The sequence below is a fragment of the Bombina bombina genome, chromosome 11, assembly GCF_027579735.1.
Source record: "Bombina bombina isolate aBomBom1 chromosome 11, aBomBom1.pri, whole genome shotgun sequence".
NCBI classification, from domain to species: Eukaryota; Metazoa; Chordata; class Amphibia; order Anura; family Bombinatoridae; genus Bombina; species Bombina bombina.
In genome coordinates, this window is record NC_069509.1 from 28,173,823 (window position 1) to 28,195,614 (window position 21,792).

A 21,792-nucleotide genomic window follows, 5' to 3' on the forward strand; every position below is an offset into this window, starting at 1 on the left:
AATTAAACCTAACACTACACTATCAATAAATAAATTAACTAAACTACCTACAATTACCTACAATTAAATCAACTAAACTAAATTACAAAAAAAAAAACACTAAATTACAAAAAATAAAAAAAGATTACAAGAATTTTAAACTAATTACACCTACTCTAAGCCCCCTAAAAAAATAACAAAGCCCCCCCAAAATAAAAAAATGCCCTACCCTATTCTAAAATAAAAAGTTAACAGCTCTATTACCTTACCAGCCCTTAAAAGGGCCTTTTGCGGGGCATGCCCCAAAGAAAACAGCTCTTTTGCCTGTAAAAAAAACATACAATACCCCCACAACATTACAACCCACCACCCACAAACCCCTAATCTAACCCACCCAAACCCCCCTTAAAAAACCTAACACTAAGCCCCTGAAGATCTTCCTACCTTATCTTCACCCAGCCGGGTATTACCGATCCGTCCAGAAGAGGGTCCGAAGTCTTCATCCTATCCGGGCAGAAGAGCTCCTCCAGAGGGTCCGAAGTCTTCATCCTATCCGGGCAGAAGAGGGCATCCGGACCGGCAGACATCTTCATCCAGGCGGCATCTTCTATATTCTTCCATCCAGCGCGGAGCGGGAACCATCTTGAAGCAGCCGACGCGGAGCCATCCTTCTTCACCGACGGACTAACGACGAATGAAGGTACCTTTAAATTACGTCATCCAAGATGGCGTCCCTCGAATTCCGATTGGCTGATAGGATTCTATCAGCCAATCGGAATTAAGGTAGGAAAAATCTGATTGGCTGATTGAATCAGCCAATCAGATTCAAGTTCAATCCGATTGGCTGATTGGATCAGCCAATCAGATTGAGCTCGCATTCTATTGGCTGTTCCGATCAGCCAATAGAATGCGAGCTCAATCTGATATTTAGTGTTAGGTTTCTTTAAGTTTTTTTGGGGTGAGTTTTATTTTTAGGTTAGGATTTTGGGCAGTAAAAGAGCTAAATGCCCTTTTAAGGGCAATGCCCATCCAAATGCCCTTTTTAGGGCAATGTTTAGCTTAGGTTTATTTAGTTAGGTTTTTATTTGGGGCGTTTGGTTGGGTGGGTGGTGGGTTTTACTGTGGGGGGTTGTTTGTATTTTGTAATTAGGAGTAATTCATTGTTATTTTTGATAATTTCGTTGTTGTTTTTTGTAATTTAGAAAATTTTATTTTATTAATTTAATTTCATTTATTTTATTGTAATGTTATTGTAATGTTAGGTTTTAGTGTAAGGCAGGTTAGATTTTTTTTACAGGATAAGTTCGTATTTATTTTAACTAGGTAGCTAGTAAATAGTTAATAACTATTTACTAACTAGTCTACCTCGTTAAAATAAATACAAACTTATCTGTGAAATAAAAATAAAACCTAAGATAGATAAAATTTAACTATTATTTATATTGTCGCTAGCTTAGGTTTTATTTTACAGGTATTTAGTTTTAAATAGGTATTATTTAGGTAATAATTGTAAGGTTAATTTAGCTTTATTTTAATTATATTTAAGTTAGGGGTGTTAGGGTTAGACTTGGGCTTAGGGTTATGCTTAGGGTTAGAGTTATGTTAGGGTTAGGGTAAGGTTTAGGGGTTAATATATTTATTTAGTGTTAATGATGTTGGAGGCCAGAGGTTTAGGGGTTAATAACTTTAGTGTAGTGGTGGCGACATTGGGGGCGGCCGATTAGGGGTTAATAAGTGTATTTAGGTGGCGGCGAGGTTAGGGGCAGCAGATTAGGGGTTAATAAGTGTATCTAGGTGGTGGCGAGGTTAGGGACAGCAGATTAGGGTCTAATAAATTTATGTAGGTGGCGGCGATGTTAGGGGTGGCAGATTAGGGGTTAATAACTGTAGGCAGGTGGCGGCGATGTCGGGGGCGGCAGATTAGGGGTGTTTAGACGTGGAGTTTATGTTAGGGTGTTAGGTTTAAACGTAACTTTTTATTTCCCCATAGACATCAATGTGGCTGCGTTACGGAGCTTTTCTTTCCGCAATCGCAGGTGTTAGGCTTTTTTTGCCGGCTCTCCCCATTGATTTCTATAGGGAAATCGTGCACGAGCACGTCAAAGCAGCGCTTGTATCTGGGTGCGGTATTGAGCTCAACGCCAGCATATTTGTAAAATTTGTAATAGCAGCGATATAGGGAGGTGAAATAACGCTGCTTTTGTGGCGATCGTTAAAATCCCTATAGCGCTCAAAACTCGTAATCTAGCTGAAAGTGAGTCATTGCCAGACGGTATAAGCACCTTAGGCTCTCTTTGTAAGTGCTGTGTTTAAAATGCTGGTGCACGGTGCATATATAAATACACTTTTAAAAAAGCTATAGCATTTATTAGAAACATTTTTGCTAATACATGTATGTTACAAAAATGCTTCTATTCAAAAATTAAATGCAGCCACGTGGATTCCAATTTTGACTGTAATGTCCCTTTAATGTCCCTTTAATGTCCCTTTAAGGACTGATGTTCAGAGATGTCTTGTTAGTACGTTGAGGTCCCCAAAGAATTTTAGAAATGCATTTTTTTTATATCTCACTATGCAGGTTCTGGATGTAAAGAAGAGGCAATATAATACTCCAAAAACCCCCAAAGATTTTGTGATTTCTCTCTATGCCAGCGAGTTTTTGATCATCAAGACAGACATAGGGGTCAATTTATCAAGCTTTGTATGGAGCTTGATGCCCCGTGTTTCCGGCAAGCCTTCAGGCTCGCCGGAAACAGTAATGATGAAGCATCGGTCTAAAGAGGCGGCGGACAGAAATTAACCCAATCGAATACGATCGGGGTTAATTTCTGATTGGCTGCAAATCTGCAGGGGGCAGCATTGCACCAGCAGTTCACAAGAACTGCTGGTGCAATGATAAATGCAGAGAGCGTATGCAGTCGGGATTTATCGATGTGCAGCGGACATGATCCTCAATATTGGATCATGTCCGCTCGCAGCAACATAAATAGGACCCAATCAATTATTAGTCCAACACTTTAGTTCTTTTTCTTACTATTCTAACAATATTTGCGCATCCTGTACAAACACTATGTTAATTAACCATCTGATATCTAAAGCAGCATTCTTCAGATTTAGGGGCTGAATTATCAAGCTCCAAATGGACCTTGTTCCCCTTGTTTCTGCGCAAGCCTTCATGCTCGCCAGAAACAGTCTAAAGACCGTTACTCCATAACTTATCTGCCTGCTCTGAGGCTGCGGACATCAATCTGATTGAAACCCCCTGTTGGATTGACCATGAATCTGCAGGGGGCGGCATTGCACCAGCAGTTCACAAGAACAGCTTGTGCAATGATAAATGCAGATAGCGTATGCTGTCAGCATTTATCGATGTGCGGCGGACATGATCCGCTACATCGTATCATGTCCGCTCGCACTTTCATAAATCGTCCCCTTAGTCCTTGGTATCTTCTTTCAAGAAGAATTAGAACAAAAAGATAGTTTAGTGGTCTAAATTCCAGATAAAACCAACTGATTAGTAATACCAAAATCTGAACTGTTGTTGGGCCCTGGGGACTGGAATTGAAAAACACTGATCTAGAAAGTTTTGTTTTTGGCTGAGAAAGAGAAACAGATTCAAGTCCCATCAATGTTTACCCTCAAAAGTTGATGTATAACGGTTATGTAATTGGCCTTTTCTTATTGATCTTGGATATATACTGTATAGCATAATAACATTTGAAAGAGGAGTTTTTCCTCCATATAATGAGATGTCACATGATTAAGGATCTGCTATTCAAAACCTCGCCGCTCGGAGGAGATATTCTAAGGAGTCTCGTCAGTATGGCGAGTCCCTTAAAACATTTTTAGAAACACAAATTTTACCTTGAGAAATGTATATGTTGCTATGTAGTGTTCTTTATGTAAAACAGAAACTCCTACATTACAATACAAAGTCTAAAAGAATCCCAAAGATTTTGAATATCAGACCCTAAGAGAGTCTTAGGGGTAGATTTATTAAATGTCGGGCGAAAATGATTCGCTGTGAAATGCTTGTGCAATGCTCACCCCCTGCATATTTGCAGCCGGCCGCTAGCAGCGGGTGTCAATCATCCCGATCGTATCTGATCCGGATGATTGCTGTTTGTCACCTCAGACGCTGCTTCTTAACTTAAGTAACTTTCAGGCGGACCTGAAACTCGGGGGTAGATTGCAGCATCCGCTGCTTGATAAATCTACCCCAATGACTTACCGGTGGCAAAAACTGGTAATTTTTAATCATTTTTAGTTTTTAAATAATAATAATAAAAAACGTTTACATTTTGTAATAATTACGAATTTGGGGATTTTCACCTTTATACAATATTTCATGCTCTAAGGCTCGCGCACAATCAGCAGCAAACGCAGCTTGTTAAATATACCCCATAGGCTGAGTTCACATTGACAGTGTTAACCTTGTGATGTAAAGCATTCAGTTTGTGTCTGGTGTAAAGTGATATAGTCCTCTGTTCACACCTGACTCAGTAGCAATAGATACAAACATATATAAATATGCACTAAACTTATTAGTGTACATTTATGTAATGTAAGGACATTGCTAGAAATAATAATAAGAAGAATATTTTTGACATAAAAGATAATCTCCATTGCATGGGGATCTATTACAGTCTATAAGAGGCACATCTCTTATGGTTTTCTGTGGGTTTACAAATCTAAGACAATTCTGAAAAAACTATGGCATCTATTTATCAAAGCGTCGACTTTCTTGCATTCAACGGCACCAATACGCTCGCCTAAGATCGCCTAACATCGCGGCCGCGGGCCTGAATACGTTCTCCAAAGTTACCAAAAAAGCTGTTAAAAAGCCGCGCACCAAGTACGGTGCGATGAGCAGCGGACTGTTGTTAACTAACAGTCATCAATCTTGCTGCTCTTCGGCTTTTTTTCAGCTTTCTTGGTACCCTGTCACTAAACACCCACACTATACTATACTGTTTACCCCCTATACCGCCGCTCCCGGAGCCCGCCGCAACTCTAATAAATGTATTAACCCCTAAACCGCCACTCCAGGACGCCGCCGCAACTCTAATAAAGTGTTTAACCCCTAAACCGCCGCTCCCGGAGCCCGCCGCAACTCTAATAAATGTATTAACCCCTAAACCGCCGCTCCCGGACCCCGCCGCAACTCTAATAAATGTATTAACCCCTATACCGCCGCTCCCCGAGCCCACCGCCACCTACATTATACTTATTAACCCCTAATCTGCCCCCCTACACCGCTGCCACTATATTAAATTTATTAACCCCTAAACCTAAGTCTAACCCTAACCCTAACACCCCCTAACTTAAATATAATTTAAATATATCTAAATAAATATTACTATCATTAACTAAATAATTCCTATTTAAAACTAAATACTTACCTATAAAATAAACCCTAAGCTAGCTACAATATAACTAATAGTTACATTGTATCTATCTTAGGGTTTATTTTTATTTTACAGGCGAGTTTGTATTTATTTTAACTAGGTAGAATAGTTATTAAATAGTTATTAACTATTTAATAACTTCATAGTTAAAATAAAGACAAATATACCTGTAAAATAAAACCTAACCTAAGTTACAATTACACCTACACTACACTACAATTAAATTAATTCCCTAAATTAACTACAATTAAATAAAATTATCTAAAGTACGGAAAAAAAACACTAAATTACAGAAAATAATAAAATAATTACAAGTTTTTTAAACTAATTACACCTAATCTAATCCCCCTAATAAAATAAAAAAGCCCCCCAAATAATAAAAAGCCCTACCCTATACTAAATTACAAATAGCCCTTAAAAGGGCCTTTTGCGGGGCATTGCCCCAAAGTAATCAGCTCTTTTACCTGTAAAAAAAAGTAAAATACCCCCCCAACATTAAAACCCACCACCCACACACCCAATCCTACTCTAAAACCCACCCAATCCCCCATTAATAAAACCTAACACTAACCCCTTGAAGATCACCCTACCTTGAGAAGTCTTCACCCAACCGGGCCAAAGTCCTCCACGAAGCCGGCAGAAGTGGTCCTCCAGATGGGCAGAAGTCTTCATCCAACTGGGCAGAAGAGGTCCTCCAGACGGGCAGAAGTCTTCATCCAGGCGGCATCTTCTATCTTCATCCATCCGGCGCAGAGCGGGTCCATCTTCAAGAAATCCGACGCGGAGCATCCTCTTCTAACGACATCCGACGACTGAATGAATGTTCCTTTAAATGACGTCATCCAAGATGGCGTCCCTCGAATTCCGATTGGCTAATAGAATTCTATCAGCCAATCGGAATTAAGGTAGGAAAAATCCTATTGGCTGATACAATCAGCCAATAGGATTGAGCTCGCATTCTATTGGCTGTTCCAATCAGCCAATAGAATGTGAGCTCAATCCTATTGGCTGATTGGATTTTTCCTACCTTAATTCCGATTGGCTGATAGAATTCTATCAGCCAATCGGAATTCAAGGGACGCCATCTTGGATGATGTCATTTAAAAGGAACATTCATTTAGTCGTCGGATGTCGTTAGAAGAGGATGCTCCACGTCGGATGTCTTGAAGATGGACCCGCTCTGCGCCGGATGGATGAAGATAGAAGATGCCGCCTGGATGAAGACTTCTGCCCGTCTGGAGGACCTCTTCTGCCCGGTTGGATGAAGACTTCTGCCCGTCTGGAGGACAACTTCTGTCGGCTTCGTGGAGGACTTCAGCCCGGTTGGGTAAAGACTTCTCAAGGTAGGGTTATCTTCAAGGGGTTAGTGTTAGGTTTTATTAAGGGGGGATTGGGTGTGTTTTAGAGTAGGGTTGGGTGTGTGGGTGGTGGGTTTTAATGTTGGGGGGGTATTGTACTTTTTTTTACAGGTAAAAGAGCTGATTACTTTGGGGCAATGCCCGGCAAAAGGCCCTTTTAAGGGCTATTTGTAATTTAGTATAGGGTAGGGCTTTTTATTATTTTGGGGGGCTTTTTTATTTTATTAGGGGGATTAGATTAGGTGTAATTAGTTTAAAAAAACTTGCAATTATTTTAATATTTTCTGTAATTTAGTGGGGGGGGTTTTCGTACTTTAGATAATTTTATTTAATTGTAGTTAATTTAGGGAATTAATTTAATTGTAGTGTAGTGTTAGGTGGAATTGTAACTTAGTTTAGGTTTTATTTTACATGTATATTTTTCTTTATTTTAACTAGGAAGTTATTAAATAGTTAATAACTATTTAATAACTATTCTACCTAGTTAAAATAAATACAAACTTGCCTGTAAAATAAAAATAAACCCTAAGATAGATACAATGTAACTATTAGTTATATTGTAGCTATCTTAGGCTTTATTTTATAGGTAAGTATTTAGTTTTAAATAGGAATTATTTAGTAAATGATAGTAATATTTATTTAGATATATTTAAATTACATTTGTTAGGGGGTGTTAGGGTTAGACTTAGGTTTAGGGCTTAATAAATTTAATATAGTGGCGGCGGTGTAGGGGGGGCAGATTAAGGGTTAATAAATATAATGTAGGTGGCGGCGGGGTAGGGGGGGCAGATTAGGGGTTAATAAATATAATGTATGTTGGCGGCCGTGTAGGGGGGGCAGATTAGGGGTTAATAAATATAATGTAGGTGGCGGCTGTGTAGGGGGCGGAAGATTAGGGGTTAATAAGTATAATGTAGGTGGCGGTGGGCTCCGGGAGCGGCGGTTTAGAGGTTAATATGTTTATTTAGTTGCGGCGAGGTCCGGGAGCGGCGGGATAGGGGTTAATTACTTTTATTTAGGTGGCGGCGGTGTCGGGGCGGCAGATTAGGGGTTAATAAGTATAATGTAGGTGGCGGCGGTGTAGGGGGGGAGATTAGGGGTGTTTATACTAGGGGTACATGTTAGGGTGTTAGGTGTAGACATTACCATAGGAATCAATGGGATATCGGGCAGCAGCGAACATGAGCTCTCGCTGCTTTCCGACTCCCATTGATTCCTATGGCATCCGCCGCCTCCAGGGTGGCAGATTGAAAACCAGGTACGCTGGGCCGGAATAGTGGCGAGCGTACCTGGCAGGTATTTGATAACTTCTAAAAGTAGTCAGATTGTGCCAAACTTGCGTTCGGAACATCTGTAGTGACGTAAGCATCGATCTGTGTCGGACTGAGTCTGGTGGATCGTATGTTACGTCACTAAATCCTACTGTTGCCGGTTTGTAGGGTTTCATAACTAAGGCGAATCAGGCTTGCCACAAACACGCTGCGGAATTCCAGCGTATTTGCGGTTGACGGCTTGATAAATACATGCCAATGTATCTGTGGTTTCTCAGTAGCTTTGTACCACCTTGCCTTTCCCAACACTTTGCAGCAGTATTCCACTTCATCAGATAACATCTTTCAAATGATTATTACATGTATCTAATTTAACAGCATTGAACCCTTTGAAACCTAGTTCCCTGGTCTAATAAAATATCAGACTTTGTACATAACTTAAAGGGACACTGAACCCAATTTTTTTCTTTTGTAACTCAGATAGAGCATGCAATTTTAAGCAACTTTCTAATTTACACCTGTTAACAAATTTTTCTTCGTTCTCTTGCTATCTTTATTTGAAAAAGAAGGCATCTAAGCTTTTTTTTTGGTTCAGGACTATGGACAGCACTTTTTTATTGGTAGATTAATTTATCCACCAATCAGCAAGGAGAACTCAGGTTGTTCACCAAAAATGGGCCGGCATCTAAACTTACATTCTTGCATTTCAAGCAAAGATACCAAGAGAATGAAGAAAATTTGATAATAGGAGTAAATTAGAAAGTTGCTTAAAATGTCATGCACTATCTGAATCACGAAAGAACAAATTTGGGTTCAGTGTCCCTTTAAACACAATCATCAGAAAGTTCAATAATGATTGCAATGAAGTGTTTGGATTTTTTGAACTATACTGTATATACATAACATTTTAGCGCTATATGAAATTGTTAAATGCTTATACATCTTTAATACATGGCGAAATGCTTCATTCGAAATCATTAAGCCGTCTGCATCAATAATAAATCCCCTGGCCACCATGATTTACTAGCACTTCAGTTCTTTATATAACTCTAAACCCCTAAAAACCTGTAATGACAGATGACATTTTAAGTATGGAAATTTGTGCACTTATCCCAGACTCTGGACCACAAAATAACTTAAAGGGACACTAAACCCAAATTTCTTATTTCATGATTCAGATAGAGCAGCAATTTTAAGAAACTTTCTCTTTTACTCCTATTATCAAATTTTCTTCATTCTCTTGCTATCTTTATTTAAAAAGCCGGAATGTAAGCATAGGAGCCGGCCCATTTTCGGTTCAGCACCCTGGATAGTGCTTGCTTATTGGTGGCTGCATTTAGCCACCAATAAGCAAGCCTAACCCATTTTCTGAACCAAAAATGGGCCGGGACCTAAGCTTTAGATTCCTTTAAATTGCATGCGCTATCTAAATCATTAAAGAAATCATTTGGGTTTAGTATCCCTTTAATGGAAGTCAGGTGTATGTAGCCAGGAATGTCTGTTTTTAATAACAAGAGAAGCATTAATGTCATAAAATATCATTTTGTAAATGAGATCAGAAATACTCACCACCTGATTCAATGTTCCCCCAGCCAGTCACCCAACAGTACATTCCTGAGGGTAACTGAACCTCAGCAGATGGGAGACACACTGGGAGGATTTTATCTGTATAATTAACTGCATTAAGGAGTTCCAGTAGACAAATATCCCCACTGGTTCCTACGCCTCCAAATATGGGATTGCAAATGGCTCTTTTCACCCAGATAGACACCTCTTGGGAATTGTACTGGGACAGTTTGTAGGAACCAAGATATACTTTAACTGACGATGCTGGGTAACTGGAAAATACAGAAATAACTTTCATCAGAAGATAAGATTCATGGGCACAAATAATATAACACACACAATCGCAGAGGAAAGGCAACTAACTATGAACAAACAGAGATACTTTTATCCTTGTGACGAGTTGCTGAAATTGCTAGGGATCAGATACAGACAGACTGAAACCTATATCTGTAATCAGATGTGCAAATCCCTAAATTAGAGGAGAACTGCTTTACAATTTTGTAATTTGACTGCCATATATACAGTATATATCACTACTTTGTGCTAAAGGCACACAATCTGGTATTACAAGCAGATGATGAAAAAGGTTTACCAGAGAATCTTAACACAGCAGTAAATGTTTATGGCACCTCATACTTTTAATAGATAGCACGGGGGGTGCTATGAGCAGGGATAGGCAAGGTGTCCATGACTGGCCTTTGCAGTGTCCGCCGCACGTTTTACGGTGGGGAGGGACTCGGGATGAGTAGAATCCTTCTTTACACATGTGGCACCATGTTTTGCAGGTTTGGGGCAGCGCCGGTGTGAGGACGCCACTCAGTAGTGGGAAAGTGACTCTGAGTGAGATGAGAAAGGGACGATTCAAGTAGCAAGCTGACATTTCTTTATATGCAAAGGTAAAGCATAAAAATGCAGTGCACCTACCTGAGATCTAGTGCTGATTATAAGGAAGCCATTCATAGTTGTAATTTTAGCTTGCGTCCTGCTTTTGCACATCTCTAGTTTACCTCTGTTGTTATAAATGTATTGCAATTTGAATTTCTTCAGTTGAAGACAATAGCTATTCTGATATCCCAGACGGTCATGATATATAAATACTCAATACAATTTTGTAATTTTGGCTATGTACATTTTAATTTAAAATGCATAATATTTATATTATTGTTTTTTCTTTTATTTCTCTCTGAAAGATTGATTAGATTTTTAACTATTAATAATAATAATAATGAAATGTAAGAAACTTGTGGGGTTTCACAAACTAACAGGTCACAGAGGCCAGCATTCTATGTCACTTTTACATTTTTGTTACTGTTTTCTTTATGCCCTAAAGCCAACAAAATGGTGATATTTTCTTTTTAACCTTTCTTGCACCACACACAATATAATGTATGATCCAGTTAGATTGATGGAAATTTTGTTTCCATTAAAGGGACACTAAACCCATTTTTTTTTCCTCATGATTCAGATAGAGCATGCAATTTTAAGCAACTTTCTAATTTATTCCTATAATCAATTTCTCTTTGTTCTCTTGGTATCTTTATTTGAAAAAGCAGGAATGTAAGCTTAGTAGCTGACCCATTTTTTATTGAGCACCTGGGTAGAGCTTGCTGATTGGTAGCTAAATGTAGACCTTGGTGTCCTTCACTAAGGTCTGTACTTTGGAAAATCTCGGCCGCAGCTTTGGTCCATGCCTATCCCTGGCTATGAGTGCTCATTTACAAGTGGTGAGTTAAGTACTGCACTCAAGCACAACACAAAATAGCACTGGAAAAGCTAGCACTTTTGGAAATCAGAAGTAATGTGTTAACGCTTGAAAATATGCAAAATTAAATAGATCAAAAATTTATTAAAAACTATTTATTTCAGTTATATTTAAACAAAGTAATTACAAAATAAAGGTTTAAGTGATTTAATGGTCTGTATGTATGTATCTGTGCCGTGTTTGTAACTACTTTCAGTACAAAACCATAGTGTAAAAACTCTACTTCAGCGATGTCTGTCGGACATGATCCACTGAGCAGATCATGTCCGACAGACATTTGATAAATCGGCCCCAATGTGTGCTCAGAAAGCCACAACAAGCTGAACTAGTAATTCCCCCATTAAAGGGACAGTCAACACCAGAATTGTTGTTGTTTAAAAAGATAGGTAATCCCTTTATTACCCATTCCCCAGGTTTGCATAACAAACACAGTTATAATAATACACGTTTTACCTCTGTAATTACCTTGTATCCAAGCCTCAGCAGACTGCCCCCTTAATTCAGTTCATTTGACAGACTTGCATATTAGCCAATCAGTGCTCACTCCTTGGTAAATTCATGTGCATGAGCTCAATGTTATCTATGTGAAACACATGAACTAATGCCCTCTAGTGGTGAAAAACTGTCAAAATTCTTTCAGATTAGAGGCGGCCTTTAAGGTCTAAGAAATTAGCATATGAACCTCCTAGGTTTAGCTTTCAACTAAGAATACCAAGAGAACAAAGCAAAATTGCTGATAAACGTAAATTGGAAATTTATTTAAAATTACATGCCCTATTTGAATCATGAAAGTTTTTTTGGACTTGACTGTCCTTTTAGCTTACTGAATAGACTTAATTAAAGGGACATGAAACCCAAAAAATTTCTTTCATGATTCAGATAGAGAATACAATTTTAAACAACTTTCCAATTTACTTCTATTATTTAATTTGCTTCCTTCTCTTATTATCCTTTGCTGAAATCTTTATCTAGGAAAGCCCAGGAGCAGCAAAAACCTAGGTTCTAGCTGCTGATTGGTGGCTGCATATATATACCGATTGTCATTGGCTCACCAATGTGTTCAGTTAGAAACCAGTTGTGCATTGCTGCTCCTTCAACAAAGCATACCAAGAGAATGAAGCAAATGTGATAATAGAAATAAACTGGAAAGTTGTTTAAAATGTTATGTTCTACCTAAATCATGAAATACATTTTTTTGGGTCTCATGTCCCTTTAAGGACTGAGATGCTAAATATTTACCGGGAGAAGCAGTGAGCTGCAGAGATGACCCATTTGTTACCAACGAGGGACCCTCCACAGAAATGACGTCCATTGTACCTCAAGCTGACCTGCCAGGGCCAGGCCCCGTTTAAGGCATCTTCACCCCCCATAATCCGACTGTTTACTTGGGGTCTCCCACACCCTAGAGGGGAAATAATGTTACAGTTAATTTCTGGATAAAATAATAAAATAGGATCTCAGAATAAAAGAAAATAGAAAGAAGCACTTACTAAACCAACTTTATCATCTCAAGTTTGTTAAACTGACCCTACACTATGGACATAGAGATCCCTCTTAGTGATTTGCTGCTACATTTCAAAGCATTATTAAAATCTATTGAGAAACAGAGGGAATAAATGTCATATAAATATTACCTGATAGTGACCCTTTAGGGGGGATTGTGATTCCTGTACTGACAGTGATAGCCGGTGTTTGCGGTGAGTTTACTGTTCCTGACCCTTTAATGGAGGTTCTGATTCCTGTACTGACAGTGCTAGACGTTATTTGTGGTGAGGATATTGTTCCTGAAATCCATTCTCTATAATATGAGACACGGATGTAGACCCCAGGGCGATTGGGCAAAGCACATTCTTCTCCCCAGCTCACAATGCCCACCAGAAGCCAAGTGCCATTTACCTGGCAAACCAGCGGTCCTCCAGAATCTCCCTGGGTACAAGAAAATATTATTTTGATGACACAAATCAAATAAAACTGATTTTAAAATTGTCTGTCAATTTAATGTTCTAATTTCATAAACTAAATATGTGAATAAATAATCACAATCTATCTCTATCTATCATCTATCTATCTATCTATCATCTGTCTATCTAGGATCTATCTATCTCTGTCTGCCCCTATGTCTGTCTATCTATCTATCTATCTATCTATCTATCTATCTATCTATCTATCTATCATCTATCTATCTATCTATCTATCTATCTATCTATCTATGTATCATCTGTCTATCTAGGATCTATATCTGTCTGCCCCTATGTCTATCTATCTATCTATCTATCCAGAAATAAAATAGCACTTTCCCAAACAGAATATAAACATGTAGCCAAAACAAACTATCGGCCAGATTACGAGTTTTGCGTTATGGCTGCCTTGCTGCTAACTTGCAAGTTATTTCCACCGCTCACCTTTAACAGCGCTGGTATTACAGCTTTACAAAAACCCTGCGTTTGCGGGCGATATGGCAGCATTGAGCTCCTTTGAACTCCATACCGCACACAAATACCAGCGCTGCTTTAAGCTGCTGTTACGTGCTCATGCACAATTTCCCCATAGAAATAAATGGGGAGAGCCGGCTAAAAAAAAGCCTAACACCTGCAATAAAGGAGCGTAAAGCTCCATAACGCAGCCCCATTGATTCCTATGGGGAAAGAAAATTTATGTTTACACCTAACTCCCTAACATAAACCCTGAGTCTAAACACCCTTAATCTGCCACCCCCGACATCGCCGTCACCTACATTATACTTATTAACCCCTAATCTGCCACCCCCAATGTCACCGCAACCTACCTACACTTATTAACCACTAATCTGCCACCCCGACATCGCCGCCACCTACATTACACTTATTAACCCTAATATGCCGCCCCCAATGTCGCTGCCACCTACATTACACTTATTAACCACTAATATGCCGCCCCCAACGTTGCTGCCGCCTCTATACTAAAGTTATTAACCCCTAAACCTCTGGCCTCCCACATCACTAACACTAAATAAATATATTAACCCCTAAACCTAAGTTTAACCCTAACCCTAACCCCCCAAACTTTAATATAATTAAAATAAATCTAAATAAAAATTACTATTATTACCTAAATAATACCTATTTAAGACTAAATACTTACCTGTAAAATAAACCTAAGTTAGCTACAATATAACTAATAGTTATATTGTACCTATCTTAGGCCTAGATTTAGAGTTCGGCGGTAGCCGTGAAAACCAGCGTTAGAGGCTCCTAACGCTGGTTTTAGGCTACCGCCGGTATTTAGAGTCGTGTAGGTAAGGGTCTAACGCTCACTTTTCAGCCGCGACTTTTCCATACCGCAGATCCCCCTACGCCATTTGCGTATCCTATCTTTTCAATGGGATCTTCCTAACTCCGGTATTTAGAGTCGTTTCTGAAGTGAGCGTTAGAGCTCTAACGACAAAACTCCAGCCGCAGAAAAAAGTCAGTAGTTAAGAGCTTTCTGGGCTAACGCCGGTTCATAAAGCTCTTAACTACTGTACTCTAAAGTACACTAACACCCATAAACTACCTATGTACCCCTAAACTGAGGTCCCCCCACATCGCCGCAACTCGATTCAATTTTTTTAACCCCTAATCTGCCGACCGCCACCTACGTTATACTTATGTACCCCTAATCTGCTGCCCCTAACACCGCCGACCCCTATATTATATTTATTAACCCCTAACCTGCCCCCCACAACGTCGCCGCCAGCTACTTACAATAATTAACCCCTAATCTGCCGACCGCAAAGCGCCGCCACCTACGTTATACTTATGTACCCCTAATCTGCTGCCCCTAACACCGCCGACCCCTATATTATATTTATTAACCCCTAACCTGCCCCCCACAACGTCGCCGCCAGCTACTTACAATAATTAACCCCTAATCTGCCGACCGCAAAGCGCCGCCACCTACGTTATCCTTATGTACCCCTAATCTGCTGCCCCTAACACCGCCGACCCCTGTATTATATTTATTAACCCCTAATCTGCCCCCCACAACGTCGCCTCCACCTGCCTACACTTATTAACCCCTAATCTGCCGAGCGGACCTGAGCGCTACTATAATAAAGTTATTAACCCCTAATCCGCCTCACTAACCCTATCATAAATAGTATTAACCCCTAATCTGCCCTCCCTAACATCGCCGACACCTAACTTCAATTATTAACCCCTAATCTGACGACCGGAGCTCACCGCTATTCTAATAAATGGATTAACCCCTAAAGCTAAGTCTAACCCTAACACTAACACCCCCCTAAGTTAAATATAATTTAAATCTAACGAAATAAATTAACTCTTATTAAATACATTATTCCTATTTAAAGCTAAATACTTACCTGTAAAATAAATCCTAATATAGCTACAATATAAATTATAATTACATTGTAGCTATTTTAGGATTAATATTTATTTTACAGGTAACTTTGTAATTATTTTAACCAGGTACAATAGCTATTAAATAGTTAAGAACTATTTAATAGTTACCTAGTTAAAATAATAACAAAATTACCTGTAAAATAAGTCCTAACCTAAGTTATAATTAAACCTAACACTACCCTATCAATAAATTAATTAAATAAAATACCTACAATTACCTACAATAAAACCTAACACTACACTATCAATAAATAAATTAAATACAATAGCTACAAATAACTACAATTACATAAACTAACTAAAGTACAAAAAATAAAAAAGAACTAAGTTACAAAAAATAAAAAAATATTTACAAACATAAGAAAAATATTACAACAATTTTAAACTAATTACACCTACTCTAAGCCCCCTAATAAAATAACAAACACCCCCAAAATAAAAAAAATGCCCTACCCTATTCTAAATTAATAGAGTTAAAAGCTCTTTTACCTTACCAGCCCTGAACAGGGCCCTTTGCGGGGCATGCCCCAATAAAATCAGCTCTTTTGCCTGTAAAAAAAAACATACAATACCCCCCCCCCAACATTACAACCCACCACCCACATACCCCTAATCTAACCCAAACCCCCCTTAAATAAACCTAACACTAGCCCCTGAAGATCTTCCTACCTTGTCTTCAGCATCCAGGTTCACCGATCCGTCCTGGCATCCGGTGCTGAAGAGGTCCAGAAGAGGCTCCAAAGTCTTCCTCCTATCCGGCAAGAAGAGGACATCCGGACCGGCAAACATCTTCTTCCAAGCGGCATCTTCAATCTTCTTCCATCCGGTGCGGAGCGGGTCCATCTTGAAGCAGCCGACGCGGATCCATCCTCTTCTTCCGGTGTCTCCCGACGAATGACGGTTCCTTTAAGGGACGTCATCCAAGATGGCGTCCCTCGAATTCCGATTGGCTGATAGGATTCTATCAGCCAATCGGAATTAAGGTAGGAATATTCTGATTGGCTGATGGGATCAGCCAATCAGAATCAAGTTCAATCCGATTGGCTGATCCAATCAGCCAATCAGATTGAGCTCGCATTCTATTGGCTGTTCCGATCAGCCAATAGAATGCGAGCTCAATCTGATTGGCTGATTGGATCGGCCAATCGGATTGAACTTGATTCTGATTGGCTGATTCCATCAGCCAATCAGAATATTCCTACCTTAATTCCGATTGGCTGATAGAATCCTATCAGCCAATCGGAATTCGAGGGACGCCATCTTGGATGACGTCCCTTAAAGGAACCGTCATTCGTCGGGAGACACCGGAAGAAGAGGATGGATCCGCGTCGGCTGCTTCAAGATGGACCCGCTCCGCACCGGATGGAAGAAGATTGAAGATGCCGCTTGGAAGAAGATGTTTGCCGGTCCGGATGTCCTCTTCTTGCCGGATAGGAGGAAGACTTTGGAGCCTCTTCTGGACCTCTTCAGCACCGGATGCCAGGACGGATCGGTGAACCTGGATGGTGAAGACAAGGTAGGAAGATCTTCAGGGGCTAGTGTTAGGTTTATTTAAGGGGGGTTTGGGTTAGATTAGGGGTATGTGGGTGGTGGGTTGTAATGTTGGGGGGGGGTATTGTATGTTTTTTTTTACAGGCAAAAGAGCTGATTTTATTGGGGCATGCCCCGCAAAGGGCCCTGTTCAGGGCTGGTAAGGTAAAAGAGCTTTTAACTCTATTAATTTAGAATAGGGTAGGGCATTTTTTTATTTTGGGGGTGTTTGTTATTTTATTAGGGGGCTTAGAGTAGGTGTAATTAGTTTAAAATTGTTGTAATATTTTTCTTATGTTTGTAAATATTTTTTTATTTTTTGTAACTTAGTTCTTTTTTATTTTTTGTACTTTAGTTAGTTTATGTAATTGTAGTTATTTGTAGCTATTGTATTTAATTTATTTATTGATAGTGTAGTGTTAGGTTTTATTGTAGGTAATTGTAGGTATTTTATTTAATTAATTTATTGATAGGGTAGTGTTAGGTTTAATTATAACTTAGGTTAGGACTTATTTTACAGGTAATTTTGTTATTATTTTAACTAGGTAACTATTAAATAGTTCTTAACTATTTAATAGCTATTGTACCTGGTTAAAATAATTACAAAGTTACCTGTAAAATAAATATTAATCCTAAAATAGCTACAATGTAATTATAATTTATATTGTAGCTATATTAGGATTTATTTTACAGGTAAGTATTTAGCTTTAAATAGGAATAAGTTATTTAATAAGAGTTAATTTATTTCGTTAGATGTAAATTATATTTAAGTTAGGGGGGTGTTAGTGTTAGTGTTAGACTTAGCTTTAGGGGTTAATCCATTTATTAGAATAGCGGTGAGCTCCGGTCGTCAGATTAGGGGTTAATAATTGAAGTTAGGTGTCGGCGATGTTAGGGAGGGCAGATTAGGGGTTAATACTATTTATGATAGGGTTAGTGAGGCGGATTAGGGGTTAATAACTTTATTATAGTAGCGGTGCGGTCCGCTCGGCAGATTAGGGGTTAATAAGTGTAGGCAGGTGTCGGCGACGTTGAGGGGGGCAGATTAGGGGTTAATAAATATAATATAGGGGTCGGCGGTGTTAGGGGCAGCAGATTAGGGGTACATAAGGATAACGTAGGTGGCGGCGCTTTGCGGTCGGCAGATTAGGGGTTAATTATTGTAAGTAGCTGGCGGCGACGTTGTGGGGGGCAGGTTAGGGGTTAATAAATGTAATATAGGGGTCGGCGGTGTTAGGGGCAGCAGATTAGGGGTACATAGGGATAATGTAAGTTGCGGCGGTTTACGGAGCGGAAGATTAGGGGTTAATAATAATATGCAGGGGTCAGCGATAGCGGGGGCGGCAGATTAGGGGTTAATAAGTGTAAGGTTAGGGGTGTTTAGACTCGGGGTACATGTTAGAGTGTTAGGTGCAGACGTAGGAAGTGTTTCCCCATAGGAAACAATGGGGCTGCGTTAGGAGCTGAACGCGGCTTTTTTGCAGGTGTTAGGTTTTTTTTCAGCTCAAACAGCCCCATTGTTTCCTATGGGAGAATCGTGCACGAGCACGTTTTTGAGGCTGGCCGCGTCCGTAAGCAACTCTGGTATCGAGAGTTGCATTTGCGGTAAAAATGCTCTACGCTCCTTTTTTGGAGCCTAACGCAGCATTTTTTTGAACTCTCGATACCAGAGTTAATTTTATGGTGCGGCCAGAAAAAAACCCGCGGAGCGTTAACAGCCCATCTACCGCCAAACTCCAAATCTAGGCCTTTGGTTTTATTTTTATTTTACAGGTAAGTTTGTATTTATTTTAACTAGGTAGATTAGTTATTAAATAGTTATTAATTATTTACTAGCTACCTAGTTAAAATAAATACAAATTTACCTGTAAAATAAAACCTATCCTGAGTTACACTAACACCTAACACACTAAAATTAAATAAATAAATAAAAAAAAACATTTATCTAAATTACAAAAAATAATAAACACTACATTACGAAAAATAATAAACACTAAATTACACAAAATTACCCTATCAAAATAAAAAGCCCCCCCAAAATTAAAAAAAACCCTAGCCTACACTAAACTGCCAATGGCCCTTAAAAGAGCCTTTTGCGGGGCATTGCCCCAAAGAAATCTGCTCTTTTACCTGTAATAAAAAAATACAAACAACCCCCAAACAGTAAAACCCACCACCCACACAACCAACCCCCCAAATAAAATCCTATCTAAATAAACCTAAGCTCCCCATTGCCCTGAAAATGGCATTTGGATGGGCATTGCCCTTAAAAGGGTATTCAGTTCTTTTACATTGCCCAAAGTCCCTAATCTAAAAATAAAACCCACCCAATAAACCCTTAAAAAACCTCCAAGCGGCAAGAAGTCCTCAATGAAGCCGGGAGAAGTCTTCATCCAAGCGGCAAGAAGTCGTCCTCCAGGCGGGCAGAAGTCTTCATCCAGACGGCATCTTCAATCTTCAGGGTTAGGGTTACGTTAGAGTTAGGGTTAGACTTAGGGTTAGGTTTAGGGGTTAATAACTTTAGTATAGTGGCAGCAATTTTGGGGGCAGCAGATTAGGGGTTAATAACAGTAATGTAGGTTGCAGGGATGTTAGGGACAGCAGATTAGGGGTTAATAATATTTAACTAGTGTTTACGATGCAGGAGTGAGACGGTTTAGGGGTTAATATGTTTATTATAGTGGCGGCGATGTCCGGAGCGGCAGATTAGGGGTTAATAATTTTATTATAGTGTTTGCGACGCGGGAGGGCCTCTGTTTAGGGGTTAATAGGTAGTTTATGGGTGTTAGTGTACTTTTTAACACTTTAGTTATGAGTTTTATGTTACTGTTTTGTAACATAAAAGCCATAGCTACTGACTTTCAGTTGACGGTACGGATCATGTAGTTATGGGCTGTACCGCTCGCTTTTTGGCCGGACAGGCAAACTCGTAATACCGGCGCTATGGAAGTCCCATTGAAAAAGGACTTTTTGAAAGCTGCGGTAGTTACGTTGCATGACGGCCAAAAAAGTGTGCGGTACAGCGATACCTGCGAGACTCGTAATACCAGCGGTAGTGAAAAAGCAGCGTTATGAAGCTTTTTCACTCATACCGCAAAACTCGTAATCTAGCCGTATATTTTTTACAATAGATATGCATAGTCAAGTGATACAATCCAAACACTTCTGAAAAAATTAAAGCCACACTATTTTATTTGCACGTTTATAAACATTTAATATGCAGTTTCATTTTTTTTATACTTTGGAATTTGTGTTACTTAACCAACTCAACTAAGAGTGTCTACCATGTTTTGGGAATTAATCTTATATGTGTGTGTGCATCCTTACCTGGCAAGAGTCCTTTCCCCCATCCTTGTCCCCAGCACAGATCATGTCTTGTGTGACAATCACTTCCCCAGGGCTATAACTGGAGTTAATGTGATACATCTTGTCACAACTCTGCTGATCCAACAGGGGCACCTCTACCTGCTGAAGGGTCTTGGGATAAGGAAGGAGAACTAAAGGAAAATGTAAAAAATTAACTGATAGCAAATCTGAGTGACTGTTTTCTCTCTTGTCTGTATACTGCTTGTCTGTCCTCTGCTATTTTCTGTCTGTATATCTATCTATCTATCTATCTATCTATCATGTATCTATGTATCTATCTATCATCTATTTTTCTATCTTTCTGTCCTTAATTTACAGTTCAAAGAAAGCAGCAGCACTCACAAATCTTCAAAGTTTAAAAGGCTTATTCAACAAACCTAGGTCAATCAAGATAATGTTTCAGGCCACATGCCCTTAGTCATGCTGCTTTCTTTAAACTGTACCTGATTGTGGATAGGGGATTGTGCAGGACCACCGTATTTGCATGGTGCTGAATTCATTGTGGATTTATCTATCTTTCATTCTCACTCTCTGTCTGTCTATCACCCAGAATTATTAATTTATTTTTTCCAATGTGCTTTAATGTCACACTGAGGTCACAAAGTTTATGTTCATGCAAGTTTTGGACTATTGCTCAAATTACTAATTTACCCCACTGAATATAATGATACATAACTGTACACTACAGTGCCGGGCTCCATAACACTCACCTGACGAGCTGGTTGAGCCCCAGCCTGTGACCCAGCTGCTCATGCCAGTGGTAAATATAGAAGAATTATCAGGAAGACATACAGGCAGTATATATGAGGTAAACGATACTGATGTATTGAGCTTCAACAGAGCAATGTCTCCAAATAATGTAGTTTTATTGAATGTAGGATGGATTATGATCTCGCTGACGTTTAATATGATTTCATTACTGTTGGGTTTAGATAGCTGATAGGCACCTAACCTTACACTGTATGCAGAAGGTACTTTTGTTCTGGAAGAAAGATAAAAGATAATCCTTATTTTTAATATTGTTTTTATTGCACTAAAATTTCTACGGCTAGATTACGAGTTTTGCGTTAACGTGAAAAAGCAGCGTTATCAGGTTATAACGCTGCTTTTTCACTACCGCTGGTATTACGAGCCTTGCAGGTTTAGGGGCACCGCACATTTTTTTGGCCT

The 21,792-nt window shown here is 39.3% G+C and overlaps 1 protein-coding gene across 2 annotated transcripts in view; it reads right to left on the reverse strand.

Annotated features, from left to right (window-relative positions):
• Positions 1 to 21,792, reverse strand: part of LOC128642140 (prostasin-like) — a 64,875-nt gene that overhangs the window by 22,881 nt on the left and 20,202 nt on the right. The window contains exons 4-8 of one of the 2 annotated variants that reach the window (XM_053694817.1): positions 21,333 to 21,604; positions 20,584 to 20,753; positions 12,979 to 13,270; positions 12,584 to 12,746; positions 9,586 to 9,854 (exon numbers count right to left, since the gene is read on the reverse strand). In XM_053694817.1, coding sequence (XP_053550792.1) covers positions 9,586 to 9,854; positions 12,584 to 12,746; positions 12,979 to 13,270; positions 20,584 to 20,753; positions 21,333 to 21,604 — 1,166 coding nt within the window. The remainder of the gene's footprint in view (positions 1 to 9,585; positions 9,855 to 12,583; positions 12,747 to 12,978; positions 13,271 to 20,583; positions 20,754 to 21,332; positions 21,605 to 21,792) is intronic. The other variant, XM_053694818.1, reaches the window with a different exon arrangement.